Source organism: Astatotilapia calliptera, chromosome 18, assembly GCF_964374335.1.
Source record: "Astatotilapia calliptera chromosome 18, fAstCal68.1, whole genome shotgun sequence".
Lineage (NCBI taxonomy): Eukaryota > Metazoa > Chordata > Actinopteri > Cichliformes > Cichlidae > Astatotilapia > Astatotilapia calliptera.
In genome coordinates this window covers 36,006,776-36,028,443 of record NC_137439.1, presented here as the reverse complement: position 1 = coordinate 36,028,443, position 21,668 = coordinate 36,006,776, and the positions used below count along the sequence as shown (strand labels likewise).

Genomic DNA, 21,668 nt, shown 5'->3' with positions numbered 1-21,668 from the left:
CCGCTGCGACTGCGCGGTGTGTCCCGCTGCGACTGCGCGGTGTGTCCCGCTGCGACTGCGCCGTGTTCCCCGCTGCGACTGTGCCGTGTTCCCCGCTGCGACTGCGCCGTGTTCCCCGCTGCGACTGCGCCGTGTTCCCCGCTGCGACTGTGCCGTGTTCCCCGCTGCGACTGCGCCGTGTTCCCCGCTGCGACTGCGCCGTGTTCCCCGCTGCGACTGCGCGGTGTGCCCCGCTGCGACTGCGCCGTGTTCCCCGCTGCGACTGTGCCGTGTTCCCCGCTGCGACTGTGCCGTGTTCCCCGCTGCGACTGCGCCGTGTGTCCCGCTGCGACTGCGCGGTGTGTCCCGCTGCGACTGCGCCGTGTTCCCCGCTGCGACTGCGCCATGTTCCCCGCTGCGACTGCGTCGTGTTCCCCGCTGCGACTGCGCCGTGTTCCCCGCTGCGACTGCGCCGTGTTCCCCGCTGCGACTGTGTTAGTGGGTGAATGGAGTGTTCCACACTGATGTTTCCTCAGTAATATTAATGTGATATGTCGATTGACTCCAGCTTAAGCCCAAATAAGGAAACGTCTGATAGCACAGCTGTGTATTAGCTGTGTACATTTTCTGTGTTAACCCTTTGTTTTGTGCTTAGCCCACTCCGATTGGTCCGGTGGCCAGCGAGACTCCACTTCAGACGAGCAACCGAGATAAAGCACCACAAACCAAAAACCAGGTAGGCACTGATTATAGACAAACGTGGAGCATGTCCTCGTTAGTGTTGGCACTCAGGGGTTCCCTCTGTAACAACAAACCACAGCAGGAATACCCAGTTAAGGCTGAACACAATAAACAGAATAAGTTATTCATTCTTATTCTTCTATTTTTGTACTACTAAAGTACCATGATTACAAATATTTTAGTGATATAATATGGATCAGTCATATGGGTGGGATGTTGAAGCCTGTTTTACTGTGCATGGCTTAAAGAACTAAGGTGAGGCATGTCTTTCCCCATAAGTGTTCATAATGAAGCCACCACAAGAATTGCACTTTGATTATAGAACTTTTGGGTTGGGTCATGGTTATGGTTTGGTCATGGTTATGGTTTGGTCATGGTTATGGTTTGGTCATGGTTATGGTTTAGTCATGGTCATGGTTATGGTCGAGTCATGGTTATGGTCGAGTCATGGTTATGGTTATGGTTGGGTCATGATTATGGTTGGGTCATGATTATGGTTGGGTCATGGTTATGGTCGAGTCATGGTTATGGTCGAGTTATGGTTATGGTTGAGTTATGGTTATGGTTGAGTTATGGTTATGGTTGAGTCATGGTTATGGTTATGGTTGAGTTATGGTTATGGATGAGTTATGGTTGTGGTTGGGTCATGGTTATGGTTATGGTTGAGTTATGGTTATGGTTATGGATGAGTTATGGTTGTGGTTGGGTCATGGTTATGGTTATGGTTGAGTCATGGTTGAGTCATGGTTGTGGTCGGGTCATGGTTGTGGTTATGGTTGAGTTATGGTTATGGTTGAGTTATGGTTATGGTTATGGTTGAGTTATGGTTATGGTTGAGTTATGGTTATGGATGAGTTATGGTTGAGTCATGGTTGAGTCATGGTTGTGGTTGGGTCATGGTTATGGTTATGGTTGGGTGGGCAGAATAATAAAACATCCAGAACCACACCAAATGTATTTATGCTTATGGCTATGGGTAGTTTTGTTTATAACCATGTTGAAGATCGGAGTTGAGAGTAGTGATGTCATGTATGATGTCATGTATGGTCTTGTGGAGAGTGCTGCATTATGAATTCTTTTCAGGGTATATTCAGTCTGTGTATAGTGACACTTTAGTCTGTTTTAACCTGCAGGCTGCTGTTCCACCTCGATGGCTTAGTTGGTGGTAGCAACATGTTTCAGGCTCACTGGGACATGTTTACTGTGGGATTGCGTCGCCTCTTCACCTTTTTAGAAGGCATTTGTTTTCTTCTCTCTCACCGGTGTTTTGCTCGTCCACTGCCGAGTGTTTTATTTTTGATGAAGTGAAGATCAGTGTTGTGTTTTCCAGCCTTGTCTCTTACTCACAGATTTCTATTCTTAAAGAGCCTGTGTGCAGTTTTACACTGACAGACACCTTCAGCACATACCTGTTATTTGTCATTATAAGCCCACTGTTACTGCTTTCTTGTTATTTACAGCAGGTAAAATAAATCTTGAACATATTAGTTTTCTAAATAAATATATTTGTAAATGGCATGAACTTCTCACTAGATGTTGATAAACAACACAGGAAATGACAGAGAGAAAAACTAGTGAACACATGAAGACTGTGTGGACGTCCTAACACCTGCTGAAGTCTCTAAGTAATTAAAAAGTGATCCTGCCACTAAGGCTACGTTCACACTGCAGGCGAAAGTGCATCAAATCCGACTTTTTTTGACCCTGTGTGACTAGGGATGGGTCCCGGTATCTGGTGCCATTATGGAAAAAACACAAACTTTGTCCAAAAACCTCTCATGTTTAGCTGTTTCCCACTTATTCTTTGGTCATTTTAGCCTTTTTGGCCAGGGTGAAGGGAGCATCTGCCATCAAACAAGAAGACAGCCGCATGTAGCTACGACGGTGTTTGCTAGTTCACCTTACATGCATTAATATAATAACGTGGTTAGCCTACTCAACGTAAATTAGCTACTCACGCAGAGAAGAACGGCTGCTGCTGCATCATCATCCTCATCATTTCTGCTACACTGGCAGGGCTAGGGGCCAGGACTCTCCTCTTCGGGTTTTTGGGGGATGTTGCTAACTCCGGGTCGATAACAGGCACCACACCCGCAGTAGATGTGCACGGTGTGAGGTCTCGCAGCAAGCTATCAAATACGGCGCATTTCTCGGCTTTTAACAAAACGCTATGCGTCACCAGCTGTTTAATCGGATTCTTGGTGTTACCTCCTTTAACAGTATCACAGTATCAGCTTAAAGCACTTGTTGCTGCTGAGTTTGCATCTTTTGCTGTGAAGTACAGCCAGACTTTGACCGCTTCGTCTTGGACATTTTTAATCTGTAGCTCTGCTCTAAAAGAACGTACGTACCTGGCCCCGCCTACTATCCTCGAAACGTAAAATGATTGGCTAGAATCCAAAGTGTATCACAGCTCAGGAAAATAAAGCACCGAAATGTGCGCTGCTTTTCGGTCTGGTTACTACCGTTTATGTCAGAACATACCGGTACCCATCCCTATTGTTTAAGCACTGCTTCCAGCCAAGAGTGATACCATATATGCCCCATAGCTGCAGAAAAGGCTAACATTGTTGTCTTTTTACAAAAAACAGCTGAACATGAGAGGTTTTTGGACAAAGTGTGTGTTCTCCATTCTTTAAGCACCGGCACCATTTCAAAAGTACCGGTTTGGTACTGGTATCGGATAAAACTTAAACAATACCCATCCCTATGTGCGACCAATATCCGATCATGGTGTGACAGTGTGAATGGCGCGAATCCAAGATCTTCAAATCTAATCTGGGTCACTCTCGTATGTGGCACTGAATCCGATACATATCTGTTTCAGGAAGCGGCTGCTGTTTGATGGTCACGTCGCACTAAATCCGTCTTTTACGTCACTGACACAAGACAGACGCTGATTATCAGCGACGGAGAAGACATCGTGAACGCTTCCTGACCATCCTGTGAAACTGTTGGGAAGACAATGTTGGAGAAACGTGAACATTTTATTTGTACTGTATAATCTGCAGCTATCCTTTGAAGCACCGCTCCTCTAAAACAGCAATCAGGATCATTATTAGGCCAAATGTAAATAATAAAATAACTTTATAACTTAAAGCAAAATTGGGAAACGTAAAGTCCGAAACAGTCAAACATACTGTTGCTCTGGGTCTAAGCAGAGCGCGTTGTGTGTGACGTCTTCTTTTGTGCATGCGGCTGCTTTGAGCGTTCACACTAGAGCGCGTTTGCTGTCGCATTTTATTTGTAGAGTGAACGAGCAGACAAAAACATCAGATTTGATCCAAAAATTGGAATTGAGCTTTAAGACCTGCAGAGTGAACGTAGGCTAAGTGCACATTGATACCAGCTGGCTCAGGCCCAACCAGAGGCCTATAAAAAGTTTCACCCTGAAACCTCTCATGATGTCATGATGTGACCTCTGTTGGCACTGGTTCCAGAAGCTTTACTGGACTACTGAAGGTTCCAGTGAGCTCTGTTAATAATAATCCAGAAGTGGGAAAGACATCATTTCACTGTAAACCAGGTGCTTCCTGCAAGGTTTCAGACGCAGACGAGTGAAACGACTTATCAGCAGGTACAGTTGCTTCAAAGTAAACGATAAGTAATGCACTCGTATGCACGCTCACCACGCAAGACTTCATAGCTGAAGCACAAACATAATGAGGTACATTTAAAGTTTGCTGAACAACATTTAGACAAGCCTGGGAAAAACTGGGAGAGTAGAGTCTGGTCACATGAGACCAAAGCTGACCTCTGGATGCCAGAATACACCCCATGTTTGGAGGTGAACGGCACTGCACCCCCAAAACACCAAATGGTGTGGGGCTGTTTTTCAGCATACAGCACTGTGATTCAGATAATTAAAGGATGAGTGGAAAAATGTCCTGAGAGTCTTGATAAAAACCTGCTGCCACCTACCAGGATGATGAAGATGAAACGAGGGGACAGTGATGCCAAACACAGCCAACAAACTCGGTTAGTTTCAGAGAGACAAACCAAAGCTGCTAGAATGACCCGGAACCTTCTGGACTGTGTGGCAGCACGGCGCCTGTTTGCACGTCTTCATGTGTTCAATGCTTGATCCCGGTGTCATTTCTCATTATTACACGTACTTGGAAATGTGCAAAGAATCAAAGCGTAGCTGTTTTACACTGAAAATAAAAATGAGCACATATATTGAAATGTGTGCTTTGAATGATTAGTTTTGTACAGCCACGCCAGTGTGAGACCTTTGATGCTGTTTCCATAGTAACCCTATAAGAAGACCGCCTTTGTTCTGGTGGCGGTGTTTTTGCTCGCACATGCAGACCCAGCAGAGGAAGCATGCATGTTTTTCATGTAGTTTAATATGATGACCCAGCCTTGAACTGTGGTTTAGCAGTTAGTCCTCATGGTAGGTGAAGCTGAAGGACCCTTTTTGTGGGGGTCTCCTCTCGTGTGCACTTTCCTGTGCACTCTAATGCTACTGCACACTTGAGTGCTCACCTCCACCAAATACTGACCGTTTCTTTTCTGTTTCCTTTTCCACTCTTTCTCCATTCTCATCTCTCCTCACCCGATCCTCTGCTCCATCTGCCTTTCTGCTCCCACCACCTCCTCTTTCCATCTCCCAAACACTGTTCCACCTCACCTCTGCGGCCCTCCTTTCCCATCACCAATTCACCTTTCCTCTTCTCTACCTCCACCCTTCCTGTTTCTCCTGTGATCGGCTCCTCTAGTCTCCAGAGGGGAAAGGCAGCGAGTCCCAGCCCACTCCAGTGACCAATCGAGAGCTTCTGGGCTCCCATCTCACTGCTGATAGGCTGGGCGGGTCTGTCCAGGTACTGAGAGGAAGGGTTGGCTCTGTCTGTCTGTCTGCCTGTCTGTCTGCATGACTTCCTCTGTCTCTGCAGAAGGGCTGATCTCAAGTCTGTTACAAAGCTGAAATATCCCCACACGCGGGACCAGTTCTTACCACATCATGTTTGATAGTGTCCTACATTAATTTGGCAGTATTTATGTCTTCACCCTTCTGTTACTGTCAGCTTTAGAGGGGGGGCTCCTCTGTAGATGGAGAAGAGGTTACAAAGGTCACGTGATGATGTTTGAACACATCAGTGACAAAGAACCATCAGTTCATAATTAGCAGATTAGTTATTGCTGAAAAACCAAAAGTGGAACTTGTGGCTCTGCTGATGAAACGTTTAGTCAAGTATCCAGATTACTTAAACGTGTTGATCATCGTTTGTGTGCACAAGTTACACCTTTTCCAATTGCCCGATCAAAGATCAGCTGGTGAGGTGGATGTGTCGGTGTTGCTGTTTGCCTCGAATACATGTGACATGGTGGTAACAGCGTCACGACGGCAAACACTTTATCTGGCAGCTGTGTCGTGCTGCGTGTCGTGCCCAGCAAACGTGCGGCGACATCAAATCAAATGTTTGGTCTGTGATTTCTGCAGGTGTGGAAGCAACACGCAGAGCTTCACAGCAGCATGTGTAGCACTGTGAGATAAATATAATGAACAAGGCAAAGATGATTTGTATACACGAGTCTGCTGTCATGTTGCTAAACACGTGTCCCCTCTGGTGACCTGTGAGCGTTTGGAATGGCGGTGGCGTGTTTTTAACACAAAGCGTTGGCAGCTGCTTTGGTCAGACGCACGCTCGGCCTCGTTCTCGTCACTTCTCTCTGACGTGTGAGAGGTTTGAGGAAGATTTCAAAGAAACGAAAAAGCAAACATTTTCATCAGCAGTAGAAACCGCGTGAAACAAACGGAGCCATCGAGCAGACGTGCCGTGTGTGCTGCATGGCAGTAAAACATGTGGACGTGTGTGCAGAGCTGTTGTGTCCACATCAAGCTCAAATTCATCCTCTCGTCTGTGTGTGAAGAGTTTTAGTGTTTAATGAAAAACCCCAAATTGACCCCAAACGCCACCTGGGTGGGAACGAGCAGTTGGATCTGACTGAATGTGGACATAATGTCGACTTTTTTGATTTCTTTTCTTTGTTCCACCAAATTTCAGAAGTGTGACCTCTGTGCTCATCACGCTTCTCCAATTCGGTCCTTCAGGTGATGAGTTCAACCAACGGTGAGCTGAATACGGATGACCCCACTGCAGGACACTCCAATGCACCAATCACAGCCAACCCAGAGGTTGAAGTCGCTGACGATACCAAGTAAGAATTCAAGAATTACAATCTTTTTTTATTTTTCACTTCAGTGTAGGTTCAGTTTTTTCTTTCAGCTCAGATTTAAACTGAGGAAACGAGACGTTCCTGTGGGCGGTGCTGTAACACACTCACACCCAGCATCACTGCTTCACACACACAGTAGACTTTTACTCTGAAACTTCCTGCTTCAGGAAGTGCTGACTCTGCATTCACTGTATGTTGACAAACCTGTCACAGTGCTGTGTGATTGTATCATCAGCTAGCTGTGCGCCTCTCAGCCACTGCACAGGCTGAGCCCATCTTTGGGGATAACACAGTAATAACTGTTTTGGGAACATTACATATTAATAATGTAATCAGCAGTGATGGAGCAGACGATGGGACACACAGGAGGCAATAGAGATCGACAGACCACGTGACTTTCGTGCATTGCATTGTGGGTACGAGTGGCAGCAAAGTCAAAACACTGCATCAAGCACTAGTATTTCCAGCACCGCTAATCATTAATTCTGTGGTTTTAATCCCTACTTGCATTTTATTTGCCCCCAAAAACAGCTCTGTACAAAACGACAGAAACACGGCAGCTCTGTACGAAGACAGAAAGGTAGGAGGAAAAACTGAAAGGAGTGGAAGGGTCAGACCCACACGAGCACAGAGTGGAGTAAGCACGTTAGCGTGCTGCACAACTTTCATCACGCACACATTTATTATTATGTGGTCCTAAGTGTGAGCGCACACACTCAACATGTTTAGTAACTTCAGATCCTGCAACAAGCCCAGGGCCAGTTTACTTTGGTGATTTGGACGATTCCATCTCACAGCTGCTGTTACAGACCAACACCATGTATTTGTCCTTTCAGGTTGTAGTGTTACACAACATTTTCAGATCTAGTAGAAATAAAACGAGTGTTTCGTAATTCATTCAATTTGTTATCTTTATTTATAACTGGCATTATTGTTTCGTTCTGTTACAGAGTCTTACAGGAAAGAGGCAACGTTGTAAAAATCCATCAGCTTTATTAGCTGCTTCGGTGAAAAACAAATCAACAATGCAAAACAACATACTGAAACAGTTATTCATCACTTGATTGCTTCAATACAACACTTGGGCACATGTATGCAGACGTTTCGTGGCTGTTTTGATCTCGCGCTCTCTCTTCACCGATCAAATCTGGCTGTGTTAGCAGCTTTAAACTCGGTCTGACCCAGGCTGATGGAGGGGCCCAGTCTGGATCACATCCCAGCATTTTGTAGGCTGGTTTTCCTACAAAACACAACAAACATTAGTCCACAAAACCACAGTGAACAAAGCAGCAAAGCAACGAATTCAAATCAATATAAGATTTATTTGTAACCTACATCAACAAAAAATGTTGAAATGCTTGGAGCAGACTAACCTGTGAGCTGCAGTGTTCTGGGACGTTATATTTGGTCTTCGAATGGCTGCAATCCAGGCCATCCGTCGCCTCTTTGGTACTTCGGAAACATGACTTGAACAATTTCTCTTCCACGATGGAATCCGATAAAAACGATCTCTTTACCCGTTGGCTTCCCCTGGCTGTCATGTGACTATTGCAGTTAATAATACAACAGCTTCTTGCCATTCTTTGTTTCTTTTTATCACTGTGTGACTGTTTTCATATGAAAGCCTGCGTGCACTAGTACCACTTGCCACTCGTACCTACAATCCTTTGCGGTTTTACCCCAGAAATGACGTCACATTTTTAATCTCTGTCATGGGCCTCTTTCACTGCAGGAGCTACTGGGTGTTTTTTGGGTGCTGCACACCTTTTTATTTGTGCCCGTTGCAGTATCGCCCCCTGTAGGAAGTCTTAAAACGCTGCCACAGCAGGGCAGCATTTTAAATCCCCAGCAGAACAAAGGAAGGGGATCGGTGACAGCGTGCATGCACCACATGCATGCACCACATGCGTGCACCGCATGCTCGGCTATGCAGCATGTGGTGCGGTGTGGCAGCATCACCGTGGCTGCTGCTGTGCACAGATACACAGAACATGTAAATGACAGACTGTTAACAGCAGCTTGTGTGTTGCAGGTGCTGCTGTTTCTTCAAGAGGAGGAAGAGGAAAGCTCTCCAGAGACACAAATGAAGACAAACAAGGGAACCTGTGGCTCTCCTCTTCACATCTGTTCTTTTTGTTTCTTTCTCTCACCCCTGTCCTCTTCCTCACCTCTGCTAACGGGTGTTAGCTGGTATACTGGTTTCTACTGGTCTGGACCGAGCAGTGAAGAGAGCGTTTGCTGCCTCTACCAGCAACGATCCCCTTGTGTATTTATGGCCAAAGACTGAAGTGAAACCAGAGCAGCACAGACTGCTGCAGGGAAACATGTGGCCGTAAGACTACAGCTGATGGACTGAAAAACAAGTTGGCGACTGGATTCAGCTGCTTTCCTGGCCGACTGGCTTCTCACTTTCCCCCTTTCCCGTTACTGAGCGGTTCAGAGGAGAGACGAGTGTGTTTGTGAGGATATATGAGAGAGGACTCCAAATACAAGCGTGCAATGAGTCACACGTGCACACCCACTGCACACTTTTCTGGAGCTCATTGCAAATCGATTTCATGGACAAAGAGATGCAGCTCGCGCAGTCATTCAAGTTTTTATTCCTTAGGGTCAAAGGAAGAGCACTGTGAGTGGACTGGACTATTTCCTGAAATGGACCAGGCTCGGTGAATTCCTGAATCCCTTTCAGAGGAAAAACCCACGACCACCAGAATCAAAAGTTTAAAAGAAGTTTATGTAAAATCGATGCTTTGTTTCCTGTTTTAATTTGTAACTAAAAACAGAAAAGACTTCTGTTTTCATCCTGCTTTCCCATGATTTCAGTTGTTCACAAACTTTGTGTTTTGTAGTTTCTAGTGTGTTCCTCAAAATGTTTTTTTCCTAAATAACTTTTAATTTTCTTTTTTTTCTTTCCCCCTCTTCCTCTCTGGGTTGGGGGATGGGACGTCAGATAACTCCATTAAAAAACAACCAAACAACTTTAAAGCTGAGCTTCATTCAGGCTGTAATCCGTCCATTCATGTGTTTCTACCTCTCACAAACCGTGCTGGCAGCCCAGAGTCCAGTCCTTACATTCAGCCTCTACTGGGAAATGTTGAGGACTAGACCCAGAACACGCCTGTCATGTTCCAGACTCTGCTGGGGCTGCTACATGTTGGCATCATTGACCGTGTTCAGCAGCTCTTCCCTCAGGTTTATGTGATGCTTTCATCAGCTCCATGTACACAAGGAGTCAAAATAGTTTTAATAAGGAAGTAAAAACACAAGTGCAGTCACTACGGTAACAGCACAATAGATTTCTTTGTATTCATAAACACAAATGCAGTACAAGCTGCCTGTGCTTTGACAGTCCTGACATGAGAATGCATGAACTGAACTGATTTGTCAACCATTCATTAGACTCTGTTTAGACTGAGGCGGGCATGGAAGCTGTGAAAGTGGTGTGAACAGGGTCCAGTGGGCTGGTAATGTGTGCAAAGTCCATCCTGGTTACCTGTTACCATGCTTACATTTCCTGACAAAGCAAAAAGTTCAAGTTGAGCTTTGTGGCTGTTTCTAGTAATAAAGCACCGTATTTAACAAGTACCTGAAGATGGTGCGAGTAAAGTACCAGCTTACAGTAATTCATCCTGAGGTGACCTAGTTCCCTGGTGTCCTCCATTAATGGCTAATGGAAACTACCATTTAACACATGCAAATGTTACAGCCCAGGTGAGCGGGCACAGCTGTGGCCCACTCAGCGGGTCGGTCATTGTTGTTGAATTTACACTTCTGGGATTTCTGAAGTCTGCTTCAGCAGGGCAGTTAATGTCAGGCTGAAGAGGAAGAGGAAGTGTGGCTGGCATTGATCCTAACAGCTGATGTATCTGCAGCTCTGACGGATGAACTTTAGTAACGTGTCTTTGCACCAGGACACTGGGGCCCTGCGACAGCAAAGACGGAGGTAACATTTCAGGACTCAAAGTTTGATGAAATAAGAAGTTATTTTTGCAGCTGCTCAAAGTAACCGTGCAGATAAATGTCCGGAGTTCGGGCTTGGATGGATAAAGTAGTGTTATACAGCTTGACTGTGTCATGGAGAAACTGCTCACGCTTGCTGGATCCGCGGGTTGTTTCAACCACGTGGGTTTCCTAGCTGCCTCGTCGCGCTGTACTTTTGTTTAAAATAATCACTCCCTTTGATCGTCGTGCTGTCTCTGCGCTCTGAATCAAGCGCTAACATCACGAGGTCTGAAGTGTGCGTCACGTGAACAAGGTAACTCTGCGGGCTCCAGCTATTGGCTGAAAGGAGCAAGACGGCTTCCCCATTGGGCAGTTTCTACTACGTCATCTTCGCCGGTCTTGTTTACATCTGATTGTGTTTTGTGTGCAGGTTTGTAGCCGGTTAGCTGAAGGTAAGCGGAGGAGCTGCGCTTCTGTATTTACCGGTTACATGTTCAGTCTCCGGTCTTTTCTTCATCTTTGTACCGTAACATGTCCCGGGGTGACTTTTCATTCGCTGCCTGTTGTGTTGTGATGTAAGTGGAGCTGTGCGGCGGTGAAATTCCCCTTCGCCCACTGATGCGCTTCTGTTTCGGTTTTCCTTCCTCTCAGACGCTCCTCCCGGCTTGGCCACATCGCTGCATGTCACCTGATTTCAAGAGGAAACTGGCACCTGAATTAAAGGGACTGACTAGCTGGTTAAGTTGCGACACATGCTCTTACTAAACCGGATGGTAAAACCGTATAAAGGAGATCAGTCGTAAAAAGGGGAACCGAAACGGGGCTGTCGACATTCAGCCTCCTTCCCCCAGACGTGGAAAAAGCTAGCCGAAGCTCCTCTCGTGTAAGCTGGGCTCTGGTCTTCCTCCAGCCGGGATGTCGGACACGGACGGTTCTCTCCCTCTGCTGAAGAGGCTCAGCTACGCGGTGGGGCACTTTCTCAACGACCTGTGTGCCTCCATGTGGTTCACATATCTGCTGGTTTTCTACCACTCGGTGCTGGGATTCCAAAACACGAGTGCAGGTTAGTCCGCGTGTCGTCCTCAGCGCGGCCGGTGTTCCAGATCTACTGGCGTTTAGATCAACTGGCGTTGGTCGAACAGATGTGTGGCAGTCTTGCGTTTCAGTAGCTCCTACCGACAAACCAGCAAAAAAAACGGCAAATGTGTCATCTGTGACACTTGTGAGGTTGTCTCAAACACACTCCGTCAGTCTTGATGCTGTTGAACAACAAAATGTTTAAAATGTGGCGAGTTTACCTGGTGATATCCTCATGCGCGACGCGATCGCGAAAACAGCAAACAAGTAACACCACGCCGATGTTGTTCACAGGACAGCAAGAGTAAACGATCGGGAGACTCTTGTCGTCGTTATCGTTCCCCTCGCACGGTTTATTTCTCCGGTTTCAGCGTTTTTGCTTCACAACTAAAGCGAGCAGTTTACTTTGTGTGCACTAACATGGAGTCGAGTCAACCAGCGCCACCTCTGGCCAAGTGCCACAGCCTACAGCCAGATCAGCCTGTGACACACATCTGCACCACGTTTGATTTCGTTTCTTGCACAACACATTTGTACCTTTCAGTTGTGTCTGTTTGTGCGTCATGCAAATGAACCTTTGAAAAGAATGAAATGACACCAATATTTCACTAGTGTTGTAACATCACATGTCGTTAGCGTAGTCTGTCTGTGTCTTTTCTCTGCGAACAAACATGTTAGAGTTGGTTGTGATATACAGTCTGTATAAGTGTGGTTAATCTAATAAACATTTGTAAGGAGATGGCAGTCACTGTGAATGTACAGCAGGTGAATAGTAATAAACAGTCAGACAATGACTCTAACGATCTCATTCAATCTTGCAGACTGAATGCACCTTCTGTGGAAAGTGGTACCACACAGTGTGTGTGGACTTTCCCTGTGCAGAAGGCGACTACAAATGTTGTGGGTGCTAAATAAACAGTAAAAAGTGATCCCTGTTGTCTTTGCTTACTGATTGTTTTTAGTGTTGACAATCCACATTGCTGCCATTGCATCTTTCAACATGTTTGTGGGTAGATTTGAATGTACCAGGGGTAAGTGCAGCCACTCAGCCTCTACTCAATGTCATCATAGCAGCAGGTGAAGATGTGTCACAAGTTAATCTAGTAGTGGGCTATGGTATTTGGCCACAGATGGCAGCAGTGTGATAGTGCTGTGTGATAGTGGATCTGCTACAAATTGAAGATCATAGGCAAGTTTTGGAAATGAACCCTTGTATTATGTTGAAGAACAAAAAAATGACATTGATTTTGTTGCGGGTCATTTAGATCCGTACTGTGTAAATCCACTCAGAATTATCCAAAAACTGCAATGAAACAATAGCAACTTTATTTCCCATCAGATAAACATGTAGAACACAGACATACAACAGTTAGACTTTCCATAACTATTTTAGGAACAATTTGGTTTTTCGTTCTTACAAACACATTTCTTTTGAACTTGCCCAGCGTTCTCAGTTTTTCAATGCTCAACATTTTCAATTTTGTCCACATGATGGACAGAATGTAACTGTGTACTTTCTGCAGATGTGCTTCTTGCATTTCTCACAATACGTGCTTGTTTTAAAACAGGAACCTTCCTAACTAAGATTTAAAACAAAAGATTGCGTCTCCTCCAGTCTCACAAACAGATGACAAACCAAGCGACACACCTGAGTCACTGACTTTATATATAACTACCAACTCTCCAGCCATGTTGATGGATTGCCTATATTGGCTGGAAATATTAATTTCCAGGGAAAGGACACAGGCAGATGATGCTTACAGGATGTGATGTGACGACACTAATGAAATATCGATGTGTCATATTTGTCCAAGGTGTATTTCATTGTTATGGGAAAAGAGAATATCAAAATCATGATGACCAATTGGAGTGGTGATTTCTATGACTTTGTGTATATAATTTGGAATTTTGTACAAATGTAGGCCAATAAGGAATATATGATATCATTTCATTCATTTCAAAGGTTTATTTGCATGATTCACAAACAGACACAATTGAAAGGTACAAATGTGTTGTGCAAGAAACGAAATCAAACGTGGTGCAGATGTGTGTCACAGGCTGATCTGGCTGTAGGCTGTGGCACTTGGCCAGAGGTGGCGCTGGTTGACTCGACTCCATGTTAGTGCACAAAGTAAACTGCTCGCTGTAGTTGTGGAGCAAAAACGCTGAATTCGGTGAAATAAACCGTGCGAGTGGAACGATAACGACGACAAGAGTCTCCCGATCGTTTACTCTTGCTGTCCTGTGAACAACATCGGCGTGGTGTTACTTGTTTGCTGTTTTCGCGATCGCGTCGCGCGTGAGGATATCACCAGGTAAACTCGCCACATTTTTAAACATTTTGTTGTTCAACAGCATCAAGACTGACGGAGTGTGTTTGAGACAACCTCACAAGTGTCACAGATGACACATTTGGCGTTTTTTTGCTGGTTTGTCGGTAGCAGCTCCTGAAACGCAAGACTGCCACACATCTGTTCGACCAACGCCAGTTGATCTAAACGCCAGTTGATCTGGAACACCGGTACTCGCGGGTCATGTTTGCACATCGCCAGGCTTTGTTTTCTCTGACGAGCCTCACAGCAGTGCTGTGGGGGTCATTATGTCACCCAGTGTAACATGTGCTGCTTAACATCTTTAAAGTTTCAGTTCTGACGTCTTCGTGACGCCATCACTGGATGACGTTCACACTCTGAACGTCATCCAGTGTCTGTCTCCTGAATCCAAACTGGAAGCTGGTTCCACAGAAGAGGGGCCTGAAAACTGAAGGCTCTGCCTCCCATTCTACTTTTAAATACTCTAGGAACAACAAGTAGGCCTGCAGAGCGAGAGCGAAGTGCTCTAATAGGGTGATATGGTACTACAAGGTCATTAAGATAAGATGGGGCCTGATTATTTAAGACCTTGTATTTCACTGTCTTTGTCTCTGCACATCCGTCCTCATTTACTGTGAGGACTACTCACAGTTTAACAGTTTAGCTTCAGCGTGCGGTGCTGTAACACCAAGGTGCAGACGGATATAAGTGACTGTGTCCTTGCTGTTGTGTCTGTTCTCAGTGATTGTTGCAGTAGGTCACAGCGTGTCTCCTTTGGTGCAGGTGTGCTTTTGCTGGTCGGGCAGGTAGCCGATGGTATCTGTACGCCTCTTATTGGCTACGAGTCCGACCGAAGCCCCGGCTTTAGAAACTACGGCAAGAGGAAGACGTGGCATTTAGTTGGTAAGTACACAAAGTGAAAGCAGAGCCCTTTGTCTCTCATATATAAATACATCTGTATATGCGCATGTCTCAGTCAGATAAACCTCTGTGTTCATAGTGTTCAGCAGAGGTTAAGTTTCAACTGCTTTGGTGTTAATGACATTAAATCCATGCGCCATAGAGGGGCGACACTGAGACCCCTGAACAGATGCTGCTGCAGACATTTTCTCCTCCTCTTTAAAGCCTGACTGGCATTCACCATGAAACACCACAATGGGCAGGTCCACTGCAGCACAACCCGCAGCTCTGGTACCAACCAGCCACTACTGTTTATCCTAAAATGAACACGTTAGATCATGCTCAGTTCTTTGTTGCTAACCTATGAGCATGAATAATAGCTGAGATATTTATAAATAATGTCATACAGTCACCGCTGTCATCGTGACAGCACAGAGTGCAGGTTTTAGTCGTCACTGCACATCAATGACTCGGTGTGTGATTCTCTCAGAGGTCATGTGCCCTGAGAGTCATTAAGCTGCGTTTGAGTGACGTCTTCATTTTTATTTCTTTATTTTTGGGTGTCGTTTTGTTTTAGGGCCTCGTGGACCTGAGACACCAGTCACTCCTCTGGTCATAGTTACTAACACGTGCTATGGGTAACATACTGTGAGATGCTGTCTGTAGGCAGCATGTGCACAGAGTATGTGTATTCTTATGGCAGTGATAGCCATACTGGGAATAGTGATGTTTTTGAAGATAAGCTGAGTCTTTTCAGTTTTTGCTGAGTGGAAATAAAAGCTGATTGTTTCTGAGCCCAAAACAATCAGCTTAGCCTTTCAGGAGAAACAGTGTTGTGAGCAGATTTACCGCGAAATCTGAAAGCTCTGCTTTTTAGGGTTGGTGTGTAAACTCTCGTGACTACAGACAGAGATCGACGTTCCCACCGTTCCCATTTCAAGTGCATAATCCCAACTATGGTGGCTGCTGGAGACCAAACATCAGAAACATTCAGTTTAGACAAAGTTAGCCTTAAACGCTTCAATCCCACCACAACACACAGAAACACTGCTGGATATGACGTCCCTGGAAAATTAAATCATCTTCATTCAAGTTGGATTTTGTTTAGTTTGATGATAACAGCCGTGAAGTTGTTTATTACTCCAGGACTTTCAGTACATCGACTCGGTTCAGTTAAATGTGAGTGGCTGGTGAGACTTAAAATGCACTTATAAAAATTTAGGGCTAAAGTAAAACATGTGCGTGGATATTGCCCCGTCTCATGACTTTAATTGTTTACCGTGCTATTTTCCAGGAAAGTCTGCCATATGAACCAAAAGGTCAAGGTAGGTTTGCACTGATTAACCACAGTCAGCCTGCTGTGCATGTATACATATACATGGAAAGACTGTGCTCCAACACCTGCCGTGGATTTTATTGATCAGCTTCACATGATACGTTTTAACAACTTAACGCTGTGCAAACAAGAGCCCCGTAGGGAAGCAGGCTGAGGCTTGTGCATATTGTTGCCTATTGTGTTACCAAAGCAGCTGTCAAGCAGGAACAAAAGCACAGAACTAAAAGCAGCGGTGCTGAGACGTATGAAAGTTTCCCCAGAGTTCTCGTTGGGCGACTGCGTCATCTGGTTGCCAAGCTGCTGTGCAACATCTGCTGAAATAGTCCTGATGCATGCAGAAGGCAGATGAGGGGAAACCAAACCCCTGTTAGCCACTGAGGTCAGCTGTGAAGAGCTCTGTTCTCATTATGTTCCTCTATGTGCTCATCTGGTACTAGTTAATGGGGAGGGGGTAAATGAAAAACCAATAATACATAGATATGATCCGCGTTGTGTCATCTCTTTGCTTCTGTATGTGTTTACATCCAGGTACACTGAGCGTAGTGCTCTCCTTTGCCTTCATCTTTAACCAGTGTGTGGGCTGCAGCTTCCTCACCCCTCAGTGGGCCAGTCTAATCTACTTCGTCCCATTCATCATCATCTTTCAGTTCGGCTGGGCCGCCACGCAGATCTCTCACCTGTCCCTCATCCCAGAGCTGGTCACTTGTGAGCATGCTAAAGTAGAGCTCACCGCGTACAGGTTAATACACGCGTGCTTTACATGACGAGAATCAAAAGATAGATGCACATCCCAAAGGTTGATGCTGTTCATCTGGATGTTTTCAGTGGCAGAAACTGAAAACATCCAGGAAGTGACCTCACAGCCCAGCGCTCAGTCAGCTGGTTTCAGTCACTGTGCAAAGGTCCTGTTTATAAGGTTGAAACCTGCAGTCAGCTGATGAGGATGAAACGTTTCTCCCACTGAAAACATCCAGATGAACAGAATCACCCTTTTCATGTTTCCTCACCTTGAACGTGCATCACGGTGTGAACGTCCACTCTGTGCTTTGTGTGTGGGAGCAGGTACGCGTTCACAGTGATAGCCAACATCACCGTGTATGGAGTGGCTTACCTGCTGTTTCACGTCCAGGCTGGAGAGGATGAAGACCCTGATTCACTGGGACCAGCAGACATCATCATCTTCAGGGTGAGCAGGCTGACGCGTGGGCACAGCACGGTGTAGCAGCATCAGAGTGGGGCTGAAAGCTGTTGGAGTTCAAGCCTCTGGCTCTGCCAGCGTACTCTGTAAGACTGTGAATGTAGATGTGTACTGTGGAAAAACCCAGGATGTAAATGTCTCTTCCTACACTTGTTTTTGCAGAAAGGTGCACGTTTCTATTAGTTTTTATTCAAGCAGAAAATACAGACCCAGGATTCTTGTGTTTGTTGTTAATGTTATGTTTGTGCTTGGTGCTCCCACCTGCAGTTTTCTGTGTACACGAGCAGATCAGGACAGTGGTGAGGTTTCTCTGGGTTTGTGGCAGCTTTGAACACAAACACTGCTGTATATCCTGCTGCTGCACAAACATGCTTCAGCAGAACTCTGTGCAGGGCTGTGACGGGAAGCAGATTCATTATTCACTTGGCTTTCTGTGAGTGCTGCCTCCTCGACGCAGTCACAAGATTAAGAAGCTTTGGGTTGATTATCCAGGTTTCCCTCTGTTCTAGAACTAAGCCTCCTTGAACCTAATTACCTTCATTTGCACACAGGAACAGGCAGTAACAGTGTGACAGCAAAGTTGTGTACTTTTCTTTTTTGTATTTATATGGTGACGACTGTACAGACCACATAAAGCCATCAATGATACTTTTGCACTCAGCATATAAAGATGGCGGCCGCGCTGCATCTGGATGATATTTACTGTGTAGATCAGCTTTTAAAGAGGGGAGACGAAGCTCGCCGGCCACAGCAGAAGCTGCCGGGCTGACAGGTGGGACAGAAATGAACAGTCGATAGAAACGGTCCCTAAAATGTGATCCCAGGGTTTGATAACTCCGCCCACTCAGGGCAGCAGGAGCTTGTTTGTAGCAGCGATGATGAGGTGTGCCACGCTGTGTGTAATTGCAGAATCTGTCACTAATTGTTTTGGGGATCGGTGTCGTCTTCTCCGTCGTTTTCCACGTGGGAACAAAAGAGAGCAATGGAGCAAGCGAGGAGTCGGAGGAGGCCGAGGGGGAGCGGAGGCCACTGCTGCCGCGCTCCAACACCTTCTCGTCTCTCCTGCAGTGGAAATGCTGGCTGCGACAGCCTTCTTTCTACCAGGTATGGAGCTTTGAATGACTTAAGCACTGACGCCACCTCCACCCGAACCTCTTCAGAATGACGGGAGCAGCTTCCAAGGCTGGGCGGGCGTCAGCGCCCGTTCAGCTTGAGATGTAGGATTTTGATATCGTAGCTGCATCAGCAGACCTGCTCGCTGTGTCTCTGCAGGTGGCCGTGCTCTACATGTCCACCAGGCTGATCGTCAACCTGTCTCAGACGTACATCTCCATGTATCTCATCAACACTCTGGGGCTGCCAAAGGTGACGGGAAATCGTCCAGTTCACCTCGTAACACGCTGGGTTGTCGTCACGCGCTCATCTTCTGCTTGTTTTTTCCTCCCAACAGAAGTTCATAGCTACCATCCCATTGGTGATGTACGTGAGCGGCTTCCTGTCCTCCTTTATCATGAAGCCTGTCAGCAAACTCATTGGGAAATGTGTAAGTAAACCAGGTCAGGTTTCTGAAAGCAGCACGAGTGGCTCTGAGGGACTCGCTGCGCTCCTCGCTGTAGAAAACAAAACGTCATATTTGTTCTTGTCAGTCACGCTGACACGATTGCACCACAGAAATGGGGAAGGTGGAGCCTGTGCTGTGTTCACAGTAACAATACTTCATTACTCAGTAACAGGATGTGATTGCTTCTGTATCTGCATCATCAAAAAGGCAGAAGTGGGTCACTGTCATGTGTCTTCTGTCCTCTGATTGGTCCAGCTTACTTACTTCGTGGGCCTGCTGCTGATCATGGCGTTCTCGTATTGGGTGCTGCTGGACGTCACCATGGGTCAGCAGGTATACGGGGCGGCCGTGCTGCTGGGGGCCGGGTCCGCCACCATCCTGGTCATATCGCTCGCCATGACTGCGGAGCTCATTGCAGATCAGACGGTAAGACGTGCGTGAAAGGCCGAGGCGGAGGACGAAGGATCCTGTTGTTTGAGCGAATTTGTTCATCTCTTTGCAGCAAAGCGCAGCGTTCGTGTACGGAGCCATGAGTTTCACTGACAAGCTGGCCAATGGACTGGCAGTGATGATCATTCAGGCCCTGCATCCCTGCCAGTTAGTGCACACGCACACACACACACGCACGCACACGCACGCACACACACACACACGCACACACACGCACGCACACTAGAATCTGGCAGAGTGTGTGTGTCCTCCATCCTGATGCCTGAGTGTGAACGCTGCACCACTGTGGCCTCTGTGTCTCGGTGACAGTCTGCTGAGAATCATTGAGGTTTTTATTGTTAATTAAAGCAAAATTAACCCTTAAAACTGATGTCGTTAACTAAAACTCTGCAGATGTGATCAGTGTCAGGTTGTAGTACGACTTGGTTACTTGTTCTGATCAACGGCGTCAGATAGAAACAGTAAACATGTCAAACAGTTACATGTGCACACGTCCGGTACTGTGCTGCTAGGACACACACGTGTGTGTGTGTTTAAAAAGAACCCATCCTGACAGTAAACTCTTCTGTGTGTGTGTGTGTGTGTGTGTCTGTGTGTGACAGCACTGTGGTGTGCTGTCCTGCCTGTGTGTGGTTCTACCATTACATCATGGTCATCGTAACGGGAGGCGTTTCCATCGTCGCAGCTTTGGCCCTTTGCTCCATCCTCATCTGGCCAATCAAGATCAGAGGGCGTAAGTCTCTCTCTCTCTCTCTCTCACACACACACACACACACACACACACACACACACACACACACTGTTTCTTGTGCGTCTTCACCTTTTCACTGTGTGTGTTTGCAGGTGCTCTGCCAATCATCTCCAGTGAAGCAAATGGAATCAACTGACAGGGCTCCTCCCACATCATCTCACCACGGGGAACTTTTTCAGGGAACGGCAGGAATCCTGTGGGACTTCCTGACCCGCTGCTGAAACCAAGAAGCTTTCTGTTTTTAAACTGAGATTTGCATCCTTTCATAACCTTGTTTTGTCTTCATTTTCCAACAAACCTCTGGCGTCGGACTACAGGCCAGCAAACACGTGCACAGCTGCACCTGCACTGCTTTAAAGAATTGAGTCGCACAATAAGCTAGTTTGTAATGATTTTTGAGTACAGTGGCTGCAGCTGATTTCCTCTCACCTCTGACCCCCATGATTTTCACTGTGCACATGACAGGCCCGGCTCTGCAGCACTTATTTCCTTTTACTACACGGGGTCAGCCTGAAATTCCCTAAATGTGAATGAAGCCACTACACGGAGTTTGGAAAATGATGAGCAAACAGTTGTGCTCCTTAAACAGACATCAAACATGTTTCACACGTGCACTGTGCAGGAGAGCAGGGCTGGCTGCATGTCGCATTAATGTCCTGGATGACAAAGGGAACAGAGCCCCTGCTCGGAGGAGGACGTGAACGCCGTTCGGTGTCCTCAGCAGTAAAATCTTCCCCAGGTTTCACTAAAAGAGTCATTCCACTACCCCCCGCTACCATTGGACACACAAGGCCGTCTGTACAGCGTGCAGGCTGACGGCGAGGAGGAGGATGCACAGACGACACTAATACAAGCGTTTACCTCGAAGACGTTTGACTGGACTCGCTCAGTGACGCAGGTCAGAGGAAGTCCCTGCTGAGCTTCACCGGCTTGTTTCCAGTTGTGCTGTCCTGGAATTTGTCCCTCAAATGTTATGTAAACTGGAATCAAATGGAAGATGAATCACGTTTGTAATTAAGTGAGTTGATGAGCAGAGCTGTGTCTGACATTTAAACGCTTCAAAGGGATCAAATGTATTTGATGTGTGCATAGGAGGGAAGGTGGTGTTGGACCAGAGCTTTGTAATGATCAGCAGGACCTTTTTACTTTGTCTTCTACCTGTGTGATAAATCCTTTATTAAACAGGAGTCATTCCTCTGGTACGTTCTTCTTCTCAGCTGTGAACAGTTGCTACAGACGTC

The 21,668-nt window shown here is 46.3% G+C and overlaps 2 protein-coding genes and 1 long non-coding RNA gene across 8 annotated transcripts in view; 2 read left to right on the top strand and 1 right to left on the bottom strand.

The window, feature by feature from the left end:
• Positions 1–9,885, top strand: part of LOC113011010 (casein kinase I-like) — a 21,443-nt gene extending 11,558 nt beyond the window's left edge. For 2 of the 6 annotated variants that reach the window (XM_026150374.2, XM_026150373.2), the window contains exons 9-12: positions 635–715; positions 5,442–5,543; positions 6,776–6,882; positions 8,933–9,885. In XM_026150374.2, coding sequence (XP_026006159.1) covers positions 635–715; positions 5,442–5,543; positions 6,776–6,882; positions 8,933–8,987 — 345 coding nt within the window. In that variant the 3' untranslated portion in view covers positions 8,988–9,885. Of the gene's footprint in view, positions 1–634; positions 716–5,441; positions 5,544–6,728; positions 6,883–8,932 lie in introns of those variants that run through there. The other 4 variants (XM_026150376.2, XM_026150375.2, XM_080293250.1 and 1 more) reach the window with 3 other exon arrangements.
• On the bottom strand, positions 7,794–12,362 carry LOC145422035 (uncharacterized). The gene is made up of 3 exons (XR_013903411.1): positions 12,141–12,362; positions 8,274–12,014; positions 7,794–8,140 (listed from the first exon to the last, which is right to left on the bottom strand). It is a non-coding gene; the product is annotated as an uncharacterized LOC145422035 (long non-coding RNA).
• On the top strand, positions 11,758–21,633 carry LOC113009985 (major facilitator superfamily domain-containing protein 12). The gene is made up of 11 exons (XM_080293249.1): positions 11,758–11,905; positions 15,015–15,134; positions 16,996–17,206; positions 17,530–17,653; positions 18,575–18,769; positions 18,938–19,030; positions 19,116–19,208; positions 19,482–19,652; positions 19,729–19,823; positions 20,279–20,409; positions 20,520–21,633. Exons 1-11 carry the CDS (start codon positions 11,758–11,760, stop codon positions 20,561–20,563), a joined length of 1,425 nt encoding a protein of 474 aa, XP_080149375.1. The 3' UTR covers positions 20,564–21,633.
• The last annotated feature ends 35 nt before the right edge of the window (positions 21,634–21,668 follow it).